Source organism: Engraulis encrasicolus, chromosome 13 (assembly GCF_034702125.1).
Source record: "Engraulis encrasicolus isolate BLACKSEA-1 chromosome 13, IST_EnEncr_1.0, whole genome shotgun sequence".
NCBI lineage: Eukaryota > Metazoa > Chordata > Actinopteri > Clupeiformes > Engraulidae > Engraulis > Engraulis encrasicolus.
In genome coordinates this window covers 49,813,197-49,830,696 of record NC_085869.1, presented here as the reverse complement: position 1 = coordinate 49,830,696, position 17,500 = coordinate 49,813,197, and the positions used below count along the sequence as shown (strand labels likewise).

The following is a 17,500-nucleotide window of genomic DNA, read 5'->3' as shown; positions in this document are numbered from 1 at the left end:
GGGGCAGGATAAGGGGGACCAAGCTACAGGTAATTCCGCAGAAAAGCCCTGGGCATCATTCCAACAACACTTTAACTCTGTGGCAATGCTCTCCCAGAGGGGTCAAAACATCACCTCCCCCTCACAAATCCACACCCACCCTCCCCCTCCGCCCCAACAAACCCCAAACCTCAATGGTCCCCCTATGCTACTACGGGTTGGAAGTGAGTGATGGCTTTAATTTTAAATACGGTAAGGCCTACGTGAGTCGGATCGGTCTCCTTCGCCCTGTGCACTCCAACAGCAGCAGCAGCAGCAGGAACAGGAGCAAGCACTCAAACCAGCAATTTCACCCCTAGCATGGAGGAACAAGAGGCTAGCTAAGAGACCCAAGGTGTGATTGAGACAGTGTTGTTGCGGACTAAGTTACTGTATCAACTTGTTTGCAATGCAATTTCCCTGAGGCAACTTACTAAGTTGTTAACTGGTTAGCAACAACACTGTTGACAGGGTCCAGAAGTGAAGTTTTTCAGGGCAACTGGAAACAGTGTTAATATTGTCAGCTTTTTTTTTATTTAGTCGTAATCTTAGTCACAATGACGAAAATCAATTTTAGTCTTAGTCATATTTTAGTCATTTTTGTCAATTTAGTCAACACTGTACATAGGCCTAATAGAACTTCTACACACTGCTTCTCTTGTTAACATATACCATTGACTGTACAGAATAAACCTTCTCTGCACACTGCTTCTCTTTTTAACATATATCACACTGTGTAGAATAATCCTTCTTCACACACTGGTGCTCTCTTTCTCTATTTTATTTAACACCAGTGTTAATTTCGTCAGCTTTTTAAAATTTTGTCTTAGTCACAATGACGGAAATAATGTTTAGTCTTAGTCATATTTTAGTCATTGCCTTCCCAATTTAGTCTTAGACTTAGTCTAAATGAAAAAAATCAAAAAAGGGCATTGACGAAATATTTTAGTCATAGTCATGGTTGACGAAATTAACACTGACTGGAAAGCACCTATGCATTAATTCATCATTCATTCATTCATTCATTCATTCATTCATTCATTCATTCATTCATTCATTCATTCATTCATTCATTCATTCAGACTCATTGGCAGTCAGTGATGTCATCCGTGTCTGCTCGCCACATTAGGATGAGTAACGGCTCTCCCTCTCTCTCTGTCAGGGAGGTGACTCTCAGATGCACAATTGTGCTGTCTAGCATCACACCCCCTCCACCCTACTCCAACCCGCTTTAGAATACAACACTAGCCCACCTCACTCCACCCCACCCAGTGTCGCCTCACAATACCTACACCACCACCACCACATCCACATCCACCACTGAAACTTGTCCCCTGTGGGTGACAGCGACCGCCACATCAATAATTAAATCTCCCCAAAACGTGGCAAGACAAATTAATCAATCTGCCGTTGGTGCTCGGGCGGTATGAAATCGGGTGTGTGACTCATCGAAAAGATGAGGTCAGTCAGCAAGCCAAGACCACGCGAGCACCCTTCTGCAACCCTGTAAATATTGAAACATGCCGGCCCCATTTTGCTTTTTCTCCCACAACGAAACTGTCACATTCCAAAATCAACCTTCGTACTTGGAGCACTAACTTGACTTGAGCACCGACTCCTGTGGAGCAACTAATACCTCTTCATCATAATAATAATCATAACCAGGGGTGCATTTCTCAAACCATTTCTCAAACCATAAACTTTGTTTAGCATTGAATGATGAAACTTTGAACTATTCAAAGATCCAAAGATTCAGAAGTCAAAAAAAGCTTTATTTGTCTTTGATTGAGGCCTGTGCATGTGTGTCATGTGTGTGAGTTGTTTGAGAAATGCATCCTATATGTGCGTGTGGGATGACTATGGGGTACAACACAAATGGAATCACCATAGCTGTTTCCAGAACAGAAGAGCATTCTGATAGTGAAAACCTCCGTCAACGATTATTCATGGCCTTGCATTTTATTATGAATGAATGCAAGTATTTGGTTCCCAGTGCAACTGATGCATCACCCAACTTTTTCACAAGGCTGGTTGACCTGAAAGCAAGCTTACGTGACACCCGTGTGGAGAGGAATGCAATACACTTTAGACAATGCTTGGAATTGAATGGGTTGGAGGATGCATGGAATGGAACCACTGTTTTGAATGTCAAACCACCTCTGCTACAACCTCCACTGGCAAAGGCATGTCATTTTGCATTCCTTCTCTGCCAGTGGGCAGTCATTTCTGAATGCCTACAAAAGCCTACGCCGGCCTCTGTCTCTCAAACAGGGAGATGGGTTTGATTCCGACCCAATAACTTTTCACGATCTTCTCCCATCTCTCTCCCACTCATTTCCTGTCTCACTCTTTGCTGTGCTATCCCGAGACCACCCCCTACCCCCGCAAAAAAAATAAAATCCAGAGACGTCACTTCAGGATTAAACACACACACACGCACGCACGCACGCACGCACGCACGCACGCACGCACGCACGCACGCACACCCTACTTCACTCTGACTTCACTGACCCATCTGGAGTCCTCATTATGACCACAGCCGATGAGGAGCAGCTTGAATCACATGGGTTGCAGGGTTTTAACTTAGGTTAACTTCTAGGAACGTACACCTCTGTAATTATTATTTTTTTTTTAATATATATATTTTTAGGGGCTTTTATGCCTTTATTTGATAGGACAGTCTGAGATGGTGACAGGAAGCGACTGGGACAGAGACAGGGTGGGATCTGGAAATGTCCCTGGCCGGACTCGAACCGGGGTCCCCCGTGGGCATGCAAGCCCAATGCAGGGGGCTTAGCGCGCTGCACGCTGCACGCTGCACAACACCTCTGTAATTTATAAACAGGAGGACCTTTCTTCAACATCCTGTATCCTATCCTGTCCTTTTTCTTCCAACACAGGTGGCTACACTGACTACTTCACTCTGACTTCACTGACCCGTCTGGAATGCTCATTACAATCAGCTGATGAAGAGCTGACCGGATCCCATTTGTCGCAGGGTTTTGACTTAAAAAGTTAACTTCCACGAGCTTTTGGGATTGACCCTTCTGTAATTTGTGTGTCCACGGCCTAACCTGACCTCCTTCTTCGAACACAGGTGGCTTATAACTAAGTACTTCACTGTTGACTTCCAGGACCCTTTTGGGATTGGCACCTCAGGAATTTGTGCCCACGACATTTCTTCATCATCATCTTGGCCCCTGCCTCTGCATTTCCTACGGTATTCAAAGAGAGGAGAGGCGGGGAGGTCGAGGTTAATGAGGTCACACGACCCTTGACCTGGAAGTTAAGGTCACCCAAACAATGCCCCTTTTTGATTTGCCAGCGGGGGCCATGGCAAATCCGCATTTCCTACGGACGTCAAAGTGCCAAAGCATATCCGATTGCGGCCTTTAATACCGCCACATCTCTGGGTTTGATGAACGGCAGCATAAATATTGGCCGGGGTTAATAAAACGTAACCCAGGATGAACTCTCCCACGGTGCCAGACACCTCGCACGCGCGTGCGCGCACAGACACAGACACACACACACAGACACACACACACACACACACACACACACACACACACAAGGGATGACAACAACAAAGTTGTTCACTGATTGCAGGCTGACGACTGTGTTCAGTAGCCGTAGGCACAAAAAACGAAATGGGGAAAAAATAAATCGGAGCACTCCGTGTGTGTATGTGTGGGTCTGTGCGTGTGTGTGCGTGTGTCGTTTTGTTCTAGACTACCTGCTTTTTCTGTTTTCAGGCTGCGCTTGTGCATGCAGCGGGTTGTAAACAATCAGGAAAAAGCGGCCCTTCGATTCGTACACCCATCACAGAGAGGAAAAATATACAGGCTGACGAAAAGAAAAAAAATACATGAGTGAGGAGAGGGGGAAAGGGTCAGACTCAGACTAAACCCATTTCTTTTCAGTGGGCAAGCGGAAGAAGTAGATGTGGCAGGAGCGAAAGGCGAAGGGTATTGTGATAAGTCCTCTCCCCTCCACTAGACCCTGTTCTGTTCGCTCCTGTTCAATGTGGTTGCAACAGAAAGAGCACCTGAAAGGCTCCATCTGCTAGAGTGGAGTGGAGTGGCGGGAAAAAATGTTACTCTCAAGGTTCCATGATGCAACCGTGACGACAACATCAGCGCCAAGGTTCCAAGAAAACAACAATGAAAAGAGAACATCACTGTCAAGGTTCCGCGAATGCAACAATGGCAAGAGAATGGAAATAGAATGGCAATGTTGAGGGTCCAAGAATGTCACAATGCCTGTATTGAATAAAAACATGTTGTTGCTTTTGATGAAGGGGAAAAAACAAGCAAAAAATAAAACCAAGCTAGACACAAATCATCAGTGTGTCAATGAATTCAGCGTCAATTCAAGAAGAGAAATAAGGACTTTACAACGAAATAATTTACAAAGAAACCATTCAGGGGGACAGTGGTAAGATGGAACAAACCATAAAAAAAATTAAAAAAAATTTTAAAAAAAGCTCAACGATGGGGGAAAATAACCCTAGCAAGGTCAGAAAAAGCACAACGATGGGGGAAAATAACCCTAGCAAGGTCAGAAAAAGCCTGCTAGGACCTGTGGCTCAATCATCTGGGATCAGCATTTCTGAAACGCTTATCCCTTGCCATCAGACCAACCACCCCAGGCTTGTTTTCTCATGTGTGGGCCACTGACATACTTTCTTGTTTGTGTTTTGGGGGGGATTTTTCTCATGTTTATCACCAACATGGGGGGGGGGGGTTGTGGAGATTAGGGGATGTGTTTTGAATTGAGAATGGAATTGATCTGGTCAACACAGCATCCCTCCATCCACAGAAAGCTAGGTGTTGTTGAGATTGCAGAGGTGTTGTGTTTGTACAGTACTGTATGGAGGCAGCAGGCAAGGCAGATATGTCCCGCTCATGACACTGCTCTCCACCTCCTCACTGCTGCTCTCATCACGGATGTATACAAACGAGAAGAGATGGTGGGATGAGGGGATGTAAAAAAGATGGTGGGATGTATAGAGGGAGGGAGGGATACAGTCTGTACCAGAGAAATTGAGGAAAACAGAGAGGTACTGTAGGGGTGAGTGCGAGTGTGAGTGAGTGTGTATATACACAGAGAGAAAAAGAGAAAGATTGTGAGGGTGAGAGGAAAACAATCAGTCTGTGGATGAGTGTGAGTGAGTGGGCACAGACAGAAAAAAAAAAGAAATAGACAGATAAGGGGGTGTTAAAGTGAGGGGAGAGATTTAAGGGCAACCCACAAAATCAAATGAAAAGAAATGAAATAGCAGAAATAAAGAAGGAACGTAAAGCAAGCAATGATAGAATAGAATAGAATAGAATAGAATAGAATAGAATAGAATAAAATAGAATAGAATAAGTTTAGAAATAAAAGACTCATACCTCCCCCTCTCTCTCTTTTTCTCTCTCTTCTCTTCCTCCAGTCTTCATTCTCTGTTGGTTTTCTCTATATCTGGCCCTTGTTTACATTCCAAACTCATGGATCTCATGGCTCTTATCCAACACACAGACACTCCGTGGACGAAACAACCCCCCGGCCCTCCCCAACCCCACTCACCCTCCCCTTCACCGCACTCATCTCTCCATCTCTGCGACACACACACACACAACACACACAACACACACACCACACACACCACACACACCACACACACACACACACACACACACACACACACACACACACACACCCACACACACCACACACACACGCACACGCACACACACACGCACACACACACACACACACACACACTGAGAGATAGTGGGAGAGCTCTGATCCGTCACGGCCAACAGCCCCAGGTCAAGCGGCTGACCCCTGGACTCCACACTCCCACTCAGCAGCTCACCAGCCCCCTGACCCCCTCACCGACTCCACCACCTCCAACACCAACACCACCACCTGGGTTGCTGATAGCTTTGGACTGACCCAGGACAAAGTCATCCAAAAGGGCCCCTTATACAATGTAATGAAGGCTCAATTCTGGGCCCTCACAATCATTGGGGCCAGGACAACTGACCCCTTTGTCATTACTGACTCAGAAGAAAACGTGAAAACGTTGAAACGTTAGTCTTGGTACTTGCCCAATAAAACAAGTAAACGTCCACATCTGAAGATGCTCCGGTGACTCCTTTCTTTCCCTAGATTATAAGTACATTTGAGAATATTTTGTTTGTTTGTTGTTTGTTTGTTGCATGGCTGTACTGTTAAACAAGGCAATGCAAACTCATAGACACAAATTATATGCACATTCATGAATAATGCTGGGAAATAATGTAAAATATGTGAAAATCAAAAAATGGTGGACTGTTCCTTTAAAGTTATTTAGGCACAGGGTATTGGTTACAGGCCCTAGAGCTATCTGGGATTAGGTGCCTTGCTCAAAGGCACTTCAGCCATGGATGGAAGTGCTGGTAAGGGTGGGATTTGAAGCCGCAACCCTCTGATCTAAAGGCCAGCGCTCTAACCTTTGAGCCATGGTTGCACACACAGAGGCAAGACGCACGCACACACACACACACACACACACAAAAGCGCAAAAAAAGACATGCGTGCAACACACACACACACAACCATATGCAGTGCTGTGCGCACACACTCACACACAAAAGTACAAAAAAGACACACACATCCTTTCCTACATTCCAGAACAGAAGGAATATGAGATCAGTGTGTTTCAGGAATGACACATGAGCTGTAGCTCTCTAGCAATAACCGCCTCGTCTCACCATCACATAATAAACACCAGGAAAATATCACTTAGATCATAAAGTATTTAAAGCGCCAGATGAAAAGAAAAGGAGCATTAAGAATTCAACACCGCTGTAATCCTGCAGGATTGGCTGGAGACTTGCAGGCGCAGCACAGATATTTTCAAAGACCTCAAACGGAACAAATTCTCCCACACAATTAAGAATGCATGATGTTCAATGGCGTGTTAATGAAGTAAGGATGATCGATCGCAGTTAAGTAGCTGAAATGAGATCATTAGATGCTGGATTAGCACATACGCTAATCTAATCTAATCTTATCAAAAACTGTTCTGGGAACAGACGTAAACACATTATGAAAGCAGTGTGTGTGTGTGTGTGTGTGTGTGTGTGTGAGAGTGAGTGAGTGAGTGAGTGAGTGAGTGAGTGAGTGAGTGAGTGAGTGAGTGAGTGAGTGAGTGAGTGCGTGAGTGCGTGCGTGCGTGCGTGCGTGCGTGCGTGCGTGCGTGCGTGCGTGCGTGCGTGCGTGCGTGCGTGCGTGCGTGCATGCGTGCATTCCAAAAGTTCCCATTTGGAAAACTTACAAAGGATTTTTTTTGCAGACCGAATTGTGGTCCACACAAATTCAACAGTGTTTCTCTTGCTCATTTTATTGACTTTCACTCCATGGCCAGGGCCATTGCAAGGGATTTGGGGGCTGTAGACAAAGTGGGGCGTGTTTCTTCTCATGAAACTATTGGGGAGAGCCCTCCTCAAGAGAGATTTTGATAGCAGTGATATTTTACTTTTCAGTCCCTGAATTTAGTAACCTGATTTTCATCATCTGGCTGCGGTTCAGCAGCTACATGCGCGGGCGGTCCATTCCCTGCCGCACCCGGAAAACGGAACGGCATACCAGAGGGCAACAGTCAGGTTATGAAGTTAGGGGAGGTGTTGCCAAAAGTTGGCATTTGAATACAAATACATTAGTCAGGCTGTGTCCTCCTAGTGACGCCACGCCTTCAGTGTTGCCTCTAGTCAGGCCAGGAACAATACAAACACGATTCTGAGCTCCCGAAGAAACGGGAACTCCTCCCATTTTGTCAGGGAGCAAACAATCATTACCAAACTAAGGGAGGTGAGTCAACCATACCGTTTGGGAAATGTTTATTGTTATGCTCTTGGTCAGACCAAGTCTCGAAGAGATTTGAAAGTCGATGATAATCAGGCTACAAATACATACCCAGGGGCCCCCTTTCAGCTGGCGGCCCTAGGCCATTGCCTAGTTTGCTTGCCTAGTTTGCTTGCCCTGTTGTGATAGACCTGCCCATGGCTCCAATTACCACCTTCCTTCTCTGGCAGCCAAAAACATGCACGCTCCCCACGAAGAGGAACTTCAAAAAAGAGACTGACAAAGACTCCCTGCTGTCGTCTTTGATGCTGCAACCTTTTCTCGTTTATCCCAACACACTCCCTCACAATTACATATCCTGATCGCAAAGTGAACACCCACTGGGAGAACACTGAATGTGTACTTTAGGTGGAGTTTGATCACATGTTGCTACACAGCCCAAACTTCTTTCCGTTCCCGTCCTCCCTTACCGGTTCCGTTCCCGATAACTGCCACCCCACCCCACCCGTTCCCTTCTGTTCTGTTCCTGATACCCCCCGTTGTGACCCAATTGCTTTCCGTCCCCCATCCCATCGGTTCCGTCCTTGATACCTCCCACCCCACCCACCTCTGTTCTGATACCTCCCAACCCACCCGTTCCCAATACCCCCCGCGGTGCTCGATGGAGCCAGACGTCACCCTGGAGTGGTCGTCAGATATTCTCCATGGGGAGGTGTGCTTTTATTTCCAGAAGCCGGATGTCCCTCCACTTGTGGTGGGTTCCCCAGTGAGGGCGACAGATGGAAAGGGGGGGATAGGGACGTGATCAGAACCCCCATCCTCCTCCTCTTGTCCTCAAACACACTGAAAATGGCAGAAGCGGCAGAAGTACTTCACTTTGTATAGAAAAGAGATTATAACAAGAAGCAAAAGTGGTTTGGCTGTCTGAGAGCATTTTAGGCGTCAGAGACGAGAAAACGAGATGGTAGACATCAGGTAGCTTTACTGAGCCATGATGTGGAATGTCCACGTATCCAAAACATGCCTCAAAAAAATAGTTTTGGTTGGTTGCTTCACCTGATCGAACATTCTTCACCTTTAACACTCTTGCCACAGTCAGTGTGTGCGGAAAATATGTCTGCAAGGAAGGCCCGAGGTGAACCTCACCACCCAATTACATCACAGAGGGTCGTTGTTTGTAGTGCCTCCCAGGCAGGGAAATAATCATCCTTCACCATCATCATTATTATCATCGTCATCACAGGTTCAGCGAAAACTCCCTTTTATGATGAAAGATGGAAGGAACAGAGAGAAAGACTGAATCATATCTGATCTCTTTATTTCCCATGATGTCGTCAAGTAAAAAAAAAAATCTACTCGAGTGGAGTGCTCTGCTCACCTCGCCAAAAAGAGGCTTATCAACCTCCCAAAAAGGATGGCTGATAAACTTCAAAAGCCGGATCATCCCCTGTCATTCCTGTGTGGGCATATCAAAGCTAATATGTTCCAATATCCACCGTCATCCTCTTTCGGATTGGATCCCCTGAGTTTCTATATTCTCCAACCTGAAGAGAATAATGTCATGAGTAGACCAAGCGCAACTTGAGCAGGAAGTAATTGATTTGAGCGACAGTTGGCAGTTGGACTTCAGCGAATATTATGCAAATGAGCCATGATGTGTTCGGCGACAGCCACCAGAAAAAATGAGAGTTGGAATGTTTGCATTCTGCTTTTAACGGATATACTCTGACGCTTCTATCACTAATATCGGTCTTGCTGCATTGTCCAGCAATTATCTGTCGTGGCTGGCGTGTTTGCCCGGTTAGTGTAGATTAGTGTTTCTCAACAGGGGGGTACAGCCCCCAGGGGGTGTTGGGGAGCTCTAGGGGACGTTGAGAAGGATACAGATGAAAAGGGGCGTAACTTAGTTGCCATTGGGGGCACTAGTCTGTTTAATGTTTTAATACTAAGTGGGTGTTGCCAGGTTTATGATGAGGTCAAGGGGGCATTGGGAGGCTTGTGATGAGGCCAAGGGGGCGTTTGTTCAAAAATGGTTGAGAACCACTGGTGTAGATGCTCACAGGTGCCACATTCATCTATCCAGGCAAATGCTGCCAGCTCAATTTAGTAGGCTGCTAAAAGTGTTCCGTCAGACAGCCCTAGTAATGTTCTGGCTGCCTTCAACCAATTTCTCTGGCTTGATCCAGTGTTTTCAAAAGCACACAAAGAACTCATCCAACAGGATGCAAATGCATGGCTGTGACGTGTATCCAAATCCTTTACATAAGGTGAACAAGCCCAGCTAGGCTATTCAACAGGAATACACTGAGGACATTTTATAATCACAAACACAATGGTGTTATTTGTTGTGCGTTGGCACTTACGATAGGCTAGCATATGTTGTTATTCATATGAGCCACTGTTCTTTAATGTCCTGCACTGTCCTGCATTGTCAACGCAACAGTGACAACAATAATCTTGATTAATTTGTTTGTCTAGTGACATAATGTATGAAGAAATTGGCGATAAAGTTGACTTAGAATAGGACACACTGTAAAATTGTGATTTGCCTGTCCAGAAATGCAAGGGAAGGGAGAGTCAAGCTACTGTACATTCACACACATCGCTACGAGTTACTCACTCAGCGAGAGGGGTCAATAGTATGTTTATGTGTTCCAGCAAAGCAAGGGCTGGACAGACAAGGAGATGTGATGTGGGTGAATTTCGAGACAGATTTCGAGAAGTTCAAGCAATGCGAGTAAGAGAGTAGCCAATTGAAAAGCTGACAGTTAACTTCTCACTTTCGCAGTGGCAGTTTAACCCGCGGAAACATTAACGAGCATTCCATGAGCGAGTGGCGAACAAGCGAGTGAGTTAGAAGCGATTGATTAGTAGTAGCGACGTGTGTGAAAGGAGCTTAAAGTGCACAGAGTACATGAGATCTGGGATAGCTCCCCGATGAAGGACAGAGGTAAAATGGAGGATGAATGGGGGGAGGAAAAGACGGGTAGGAAAAAAGGTATAGGAGGACTGCTTATATTATAGCTGGTGCAAGGCAACACAAAGTACAGAGTGTTATTCTCAGAGCCTTATCAGGCTTTCTATCACTCCCACCCACCCACACACACACACACAAATCTACTCCACAGCCAAGCTGCTACTCTACCTGCCCTATGTCCAAACACACACAAATACACACACACACACTCACACACACACACACACACAGACTCACACACACACAGACTCACACACACACAAATCTACTCCACAGCCAAGCTGCTACTCTACCTGCCCTGTGTAACCCCTACACACACACACACAAATATGCGCACCCGCACACACACCCTTAGGGGCCCTGGGGCTGCGATGAGTTCACAGTAACACATCAGCACTTTTCACCTCTCTCTCTCTCTCTCTCTCTCTCTCTCAAAGTTAAACATCCTCCACTCCTCCTCCTCCTCCTCCTCCTCCTCCTCCTCCATCCTAACCCTCCACTTCTAGCCCTTCCTCTTCCGTGGTGCCCGGAGCCTGGCTGCTAAAGCCTGCATGGTTGGCACAGGGACCCGCATTTCTGGGATGAGCTGGCGTGCACTCAGGTCCATTACGCTGCTGGCATTGGGCACGGTGTAGTGCCCCCGACGGCAGCACGGGCAAGGAGAGTGCGGTGCGTGGACAACGAGAGGCTGGAGTGGTGGTGTTGGTGGGCGACGTCACGCCAAAGATTTGAGCCATCAGGGTATGGGTATGTTGTGGGTATGTGACTGGGAAGTGTGTTTGAGTGTGTGTGTGCGAGTGTGTGTGTGTGCGTGCGGAGAGTGCATTGGTTGGAGTGTTGGTGGTGGATGTCACGCCAAGGATTTGTGCCACGGGGATGGTGTGTGTGGTGTGTGTTGTGCTGTGTAAATATCCAATCTGTTCTATATCTACACAGACCTCTTGCTGTACTGATATCAACTCCAGGGCACAAAAAAGTGTAAAAAAATGAATACATAAATAAACTGAGCAAAACAAATAAATAATGCACACTTGGCACTTCAGTCCTCCTTCCAGGAACACAGATCACCTTGTGCTGAGGGGAACTCACTCCACTTCTAACCGCAGAGATACACCAGCGGCGACGCGATTCAAGCGACAGAGTGCAGCAGCAAGCGATACAAGCGATTGAGGAGACAAGAGTATGTCCGTACAGGCAGAAGGCAAAGCATTCAAGCATTCCCATTGGCTGTGGTCACTGACCTCTATACAGTCATTGGCTGTCGCGGCTTGTTGCCGAACCGCGTCATAGAAAGTTGAAAAGATTTCAACTTCAAATTGTCGCGCTCGTCGCGCAAATCGCTCTAGTCTCCAGAATCGCTTTTGGCTTTCGACTCAATACAAAGTCAATTACTTCCGTCGCTCGACTCGCTCAGATCGCCGCTGGTGTATTTCTGCGGTAACAGAGCGGTGGATTACGGCAAAGCATTTGACAGCACGTCATCACCCCCACACTCCACTCCCCCAACCTGTCTCACATTCATAACCTCCTCATCCTCATCTTTGTCCAAACACCCTCTTCCTTTCTCCCCCATCTGACACCCACAGACTCAGCATTCCCATCCACACCCTGCCTATCCCGTATCCACGCACCATGTACCACAGTGCCCCATTCACACTACACCATCCACAACTCCACCATCTCCAACACCACCCTCCATTACACTGCATCATCCCCCATATACACCTCACCCCCTCCCCATACTCTTCACCCCCAACCTCCTCTTCATCCTGCCTCCCTATGTGGTACCAACAGTATATCCCCATCCATGTCTTGCTCATTCCCATCCACACTCTACAAACATGTACTCACCCGTACCAACTAGGTCTGTAACGATATTGTATCTAACCGAGAAATCATGATACACAGACTCAGTCACCATACTATATCACGATGCAAGAAGGCAGTAGTGATACACTTTTTCAAAGTTCTGTTACCCTTCAGTGCAGAACCACATGATATGATGTAATATTACTTTCAAGTTTCATATCCTACTCATTATTATTTCTAAACAGTTTTTAATACATGGTAGCAACTTATAACCTGCTCTACCTATAAGTAGTATTTTTTTGTAAAATAAAAAAATTATGTCGGTGTATAGAACTGTAGGTCAAAGATTTGTTTACAATCCGTTCGTTATAGCTCTGGTCCCAACCCCTCTCATCCTTCCACTCCATGTCACTACAACATCATCCCCATGTGCACCTCAAAACCCTCCCCAACCCCCAAACACATCCTCCCTTCCCCATCTCACACCCTGGCTTACATCATCCCCATTTCACACCCACATCCATCCCCATCCCCAACCCCACCCACATGTTCCACATCTACACCCTCCCCCATCCTTCCCTCTCCTGTCTGGCTGTCAGCTTCTTCTCCCTGCTGGGCAGGGACTCTGTTCCCCAGCCTCGCCATCCCACAATACCAAAACACACTCCTCTCACCACCTACTTGTCTCCACGCTCCTTCTGCACCACGCCAACCCTCCCCCGCGCATCGATTTGAGGCCTGGCACACTTCTTGCCATGCTCATCCCACAGCACCAAAACACACACACTCCTCTCACCACCCCCCTACCGACACAATCCGCCTGGCCACCCCTACCCACTCCATTCTCCAACCTCTCCCCTCCTCCTTTCTTCTCCCCTCTCCTCTGCTACCCGCTCATCGATTTGGACCCTGGCACCGCTCGTGACGCTCCAGTTAGCCCAAATGAAGAAAGATCCATCTTGTTTATTCCCAACCTCCCCCCGCTACCACTACCACTACCGCCCCCCCACTCTCCCCACAACCATTTCCCCACTCCTCTCCTCCTTTCTCCTCTCCTCCTCTCTTCTCCCCTCTCCCCACCCCTCTCCCCTGCTCTCTTCTCTCGTCTCCCTTCCTCCTTTCTCCTCTACTGTTACCCCCCTATCTCCCTCTTCTCCTCTCTCCCCTCTCCCTTTCTCCGCTACCGTTACCCCATCTCCCCTCTCTCCCTCTCTCTCCTCTCTCTCCTCTCTAGGGGAGCAGGGGCGAACTACATAGAGGTGGAATGGAACGGAATGAGACTGCGGCTAACCCGGTCCCTTGGGAGCGCTTTAGAGGGAGGGACGGGGCAGCACGAGGAGAGTGTGGTGGGGGTGGAGGTGTTTGTGAGGGGTGTTTCACAGAGAGGACGAGAGGATGCTGCACAGTTGCAGACATAACTCTCTCAGCAAAGCAGACAGACAGAGGAAGCAGAAGAGGGACCAGGAATAATAAAGTGACCGAGAGAGAGAGAGAGAGAGAGAGAGAGAGAGAGAGAGAGAGAGAGAGAGAGAGAGAGAGAGAGATGAAGACACAAGGACATAAAGAGGGAGAGGAAGAGACAGAGAAAGGGACTGAGGAAGCGAGACACAGAAGCTAGGGTTCACACAAATACAAACAGAGCCAAACAAAGAGAGTGTGTGACAGAGAGACAAACACTAACACAGAGATGTTGGGGGAGAGAGAGAGAGAGAGAGAGAGAGAGAGAGAGAGAGAGAGAGAGAGAGAGAGAGAGAGACTTTGACTTTTAAAATCCCTTTATTGAACCAACCATGGCCCACACAACCACCACAACAACCCCACCTCCCACCCCACCCTACCCTACCCCGTTAAAAACACCCCTTACCAAAGAAACCTTAACCCACCACCCTCATTAGCTGTCCACACCCCTTTATCCACACACCACTTCTTATCGAATAGTTCAAGGTTGTCAATAGCCTGGTAGTAGGCATGCTCCACAGTGATCCTGGACTCAACCAAGGCCTTGAACATTCCCACCCGGTCCCCCACACACCCCTCTTCCTCCAGTCTGTTACATTTCCAAATGCACAACTTGAGAGATAAAGAGAGACGTAGAGAGAGAGAGAGAGAGAGAGAGAGAGAGAGAGAGAGAGAGAGAGAGAGAGAGAGAGAGAGAGAGGGGTAGAGAAACGAAGAGAGCGATACATTTGGAATGATGCCTACAATGTCAAAGTCCAAAAAAAGGCAACAACTGTACTACTCTATTTGCAGCCGCTGAGACTCAGGATGATGCCCATTGACACCACTGATGATGATGATGATTCATGTCATCCAATATCTCTCAGGTTGGTGCCTGCTTAGGCAGCCAAAAGAGGCTCAGCCTGCTCCAGTTCTGCTGCTCTGCCTCGCCTCCCCCTTAAGACCATTGGAACAGTGCACACGCTGAAAATCAACCAGACTTTTAAAAAAGGAGCCAAAGTAAACAGGCCCACAAAAGCACTGAAGGCTCACAAACGCAGTAGGCACTCGGCCTCTGTCTCGCTTCTCTGTGCAGACAAATGATGATGCACCGCTGAGGCCTCAAAGCTCTTCCCTGACTGCCCTTGAGGAGCGCCAGAGGTCACCAACACAGGGGTAAAAGATCATGAAACAACACGCTGACCGGCTATGATTCATTACAAGGGTATAAACTTTTTACAAGCATGGGGGGCAGGGTGTGTGTATGTGTGTGTGTGTGTGTGTGTGTGTGTGTGGGGGGGGGGGGGGGGTTGAGTGGTTTGTGTGTGTGGTGTGTGTGTGTGTGGTGTGTGTGTGTGTGTGTGTGTGTGTGTGTGTGTGTGTGTGTGTGTGTGTGTGTGTGTGTGTGTGTGTGTGTGTGTGTGTGTGTGTGTGTGTGTGTGTGTGTGTCACTTTGTGTGTCTGTGGTGAAACTAAACCCCCCTACTGTGAAGTTCATAGGAAACACGCATGTAACTGTTCTAGGTCCCCCCACCCCCACCCCCACCTTTAAAATTGGTAGGGGGGGCAAAGTTCTTTGTGTTCTGGCAATCGTTGAGTCAAATATGCTGTTCTATCCAATCTATCCCCGAGGTTCTAGACTCAGACAGTCAGTCTCCATCAGTGAGGTGAAACAAGGGTCTGCCTGAGTGACAGCGAAGCGATCAAACATTCATTCCACTTGGTCTTGGGCCACTCACCTGTACGAGGGAAATGTTGCTCAGGTTCAGTCTGAAGAGGTAGTTTCTGTAGGAAACAAATCGGAAGAGAATTAAACATGAGCCCGTGGAGTCCGAGGCCTCTGAACAGACGCTTTCGATCTGAACTGACATATAGTGCAAAGGCCTATAGTCAACTAGCACCCTGGAATCGAAACATTCACGGTCTCTCAAACTTATTTACTGACAGAAGGAAGCGGACGCAGCAGACTGCTAAAGCGGTCATCTCAGTGTACACAGCAAAACACAAAACAAAGCCAAAAGTAATAAAAAACATCTTATCTGCAGCAAACAAACGAAAAACACTTTTATCTCATCAAAAAGGAAAACAAACAATCATATCAAATAAAAAAACAAAACAATCATATCAAATCAAAAAACAAAACAATCATATCAAATCAAAAAACAAAACAGTCATATCAAATAAGAAAAGATAAAAAATCATATCAAATCAAAAAACATTTTTTCGAGTCCAATGGCAGAAGAAAGATGAGGATGGAGGAGAAGACGAAGAACAACAAGAGTGTAGTAAGACAACATGCTATCTTGACAAGCATACGGGTGGTCACGGGATGAAAGAGTGCGGGGGCTTACCTTGCGCCCACGACGAGCTCATTCCTGGTAAGGTCAAGGGTCAATAGGGAGTACTCTCTCACTCCGGGGTGAGAAAAAGTCGAGATCCAAGGGCTCAACTCTGCAAGAAAGCACAAAGAGAAAAATACATGTGATCCCTTCACAAAAGCCATGAGCGGAAAGCAACTGTGTACACAATACGCACGCATACACGCACGCATGCACGCACCCAGACACACAGATACACACACACAGACAAACACACACACCGACACACCGACCGACAGACGCACACACACACATACACACCGACAGACACACACACACATACACACCGACAGACACACACACACACACACACACACACACACACAGACAAACACACACACCGACCGACAGACCCACACACACACATACACACCGACAGACACACACACACATACACACCGACAGACACACACACACATACACACCGACAGACACACACACACATACACACCGACAGACACACACACACATACACATCGACAGACGCACACACACACATACACACCGACAGACACACACACACATACACATCGACAGACACACACACGCGCACGCTCGCACGCATGAGACACACATACACAGACACCCGCACACACGCAGAGCAAAAGATCAGCTTTTCAATAATACATCTGGGCTCTGAGGAAGTGGATATAAACATTGGGTGAACTGTTGCACTAATATTCCAAAGTACTGTAGGTCCCACTGTGAGTGCGATAGGGAGTTTCATTCCGATGAGGGTGGAGACACAGTGAGCAGCACAAAAAAGGGAATCTGAAATGTGAATCTCGATCTTTATCAGAGGGACGTTAAGTCATTAGTTGGCCTTATCAAAAACCCATCTCAAAGTCTTTGTATGCCTGAAAGGCATTGGAAACCCAACCGTGGAACATAACCAGACAGACTGCAAGTCAGATAGAGAACAAGCAACACTTTGTGTTTGGTTAGCATTACTCACAGGGTTTGGTTAAGTGGCATTACACACACACACACATGCATGCATGCACGCACGTGCACATACACACAGTAAAAACCTTTCTCTAGCTAG

The 17,500-nt window shown here is 47.1% G+C and overlaps 1 protein-coding gene across 5 annotated transcripts in view; it reads right to left on the bottom strand.

Moving 5' to 3' along the window:
* sema5ba (sema domain, seven thrombospondin repeats (type 1 and type 1-like), transmembrane domain (TM) and short cytoplasmic domain, (semaphorin) 5Ba) overlaps positions 1-17,500 on the bottom strand; it is a 240,864-nt gene that overhangs the window by 133,522 nt on the left and 89,842 nt on the right. For all 5 annotated transcript variants that reach the window (XM_063214197.1, XM_063214201.1, XM_063214198.1 and 2 more), the window contains exons 4-5: positions 16,429-16,528; positions 15,817-15,862 (exon numbers count right to left, since the gene is read on the bottom strand). In XM_063214197.1, the coding sequence (XP_063070267.1) occupies positions 15,817-15,862; positions 16,429-16,528 (146 nt within the window). The remainder of the gene's footprint in view (positions 1-15,816; positions 15,863-16,428; positions 16,529-17,500) is intronic.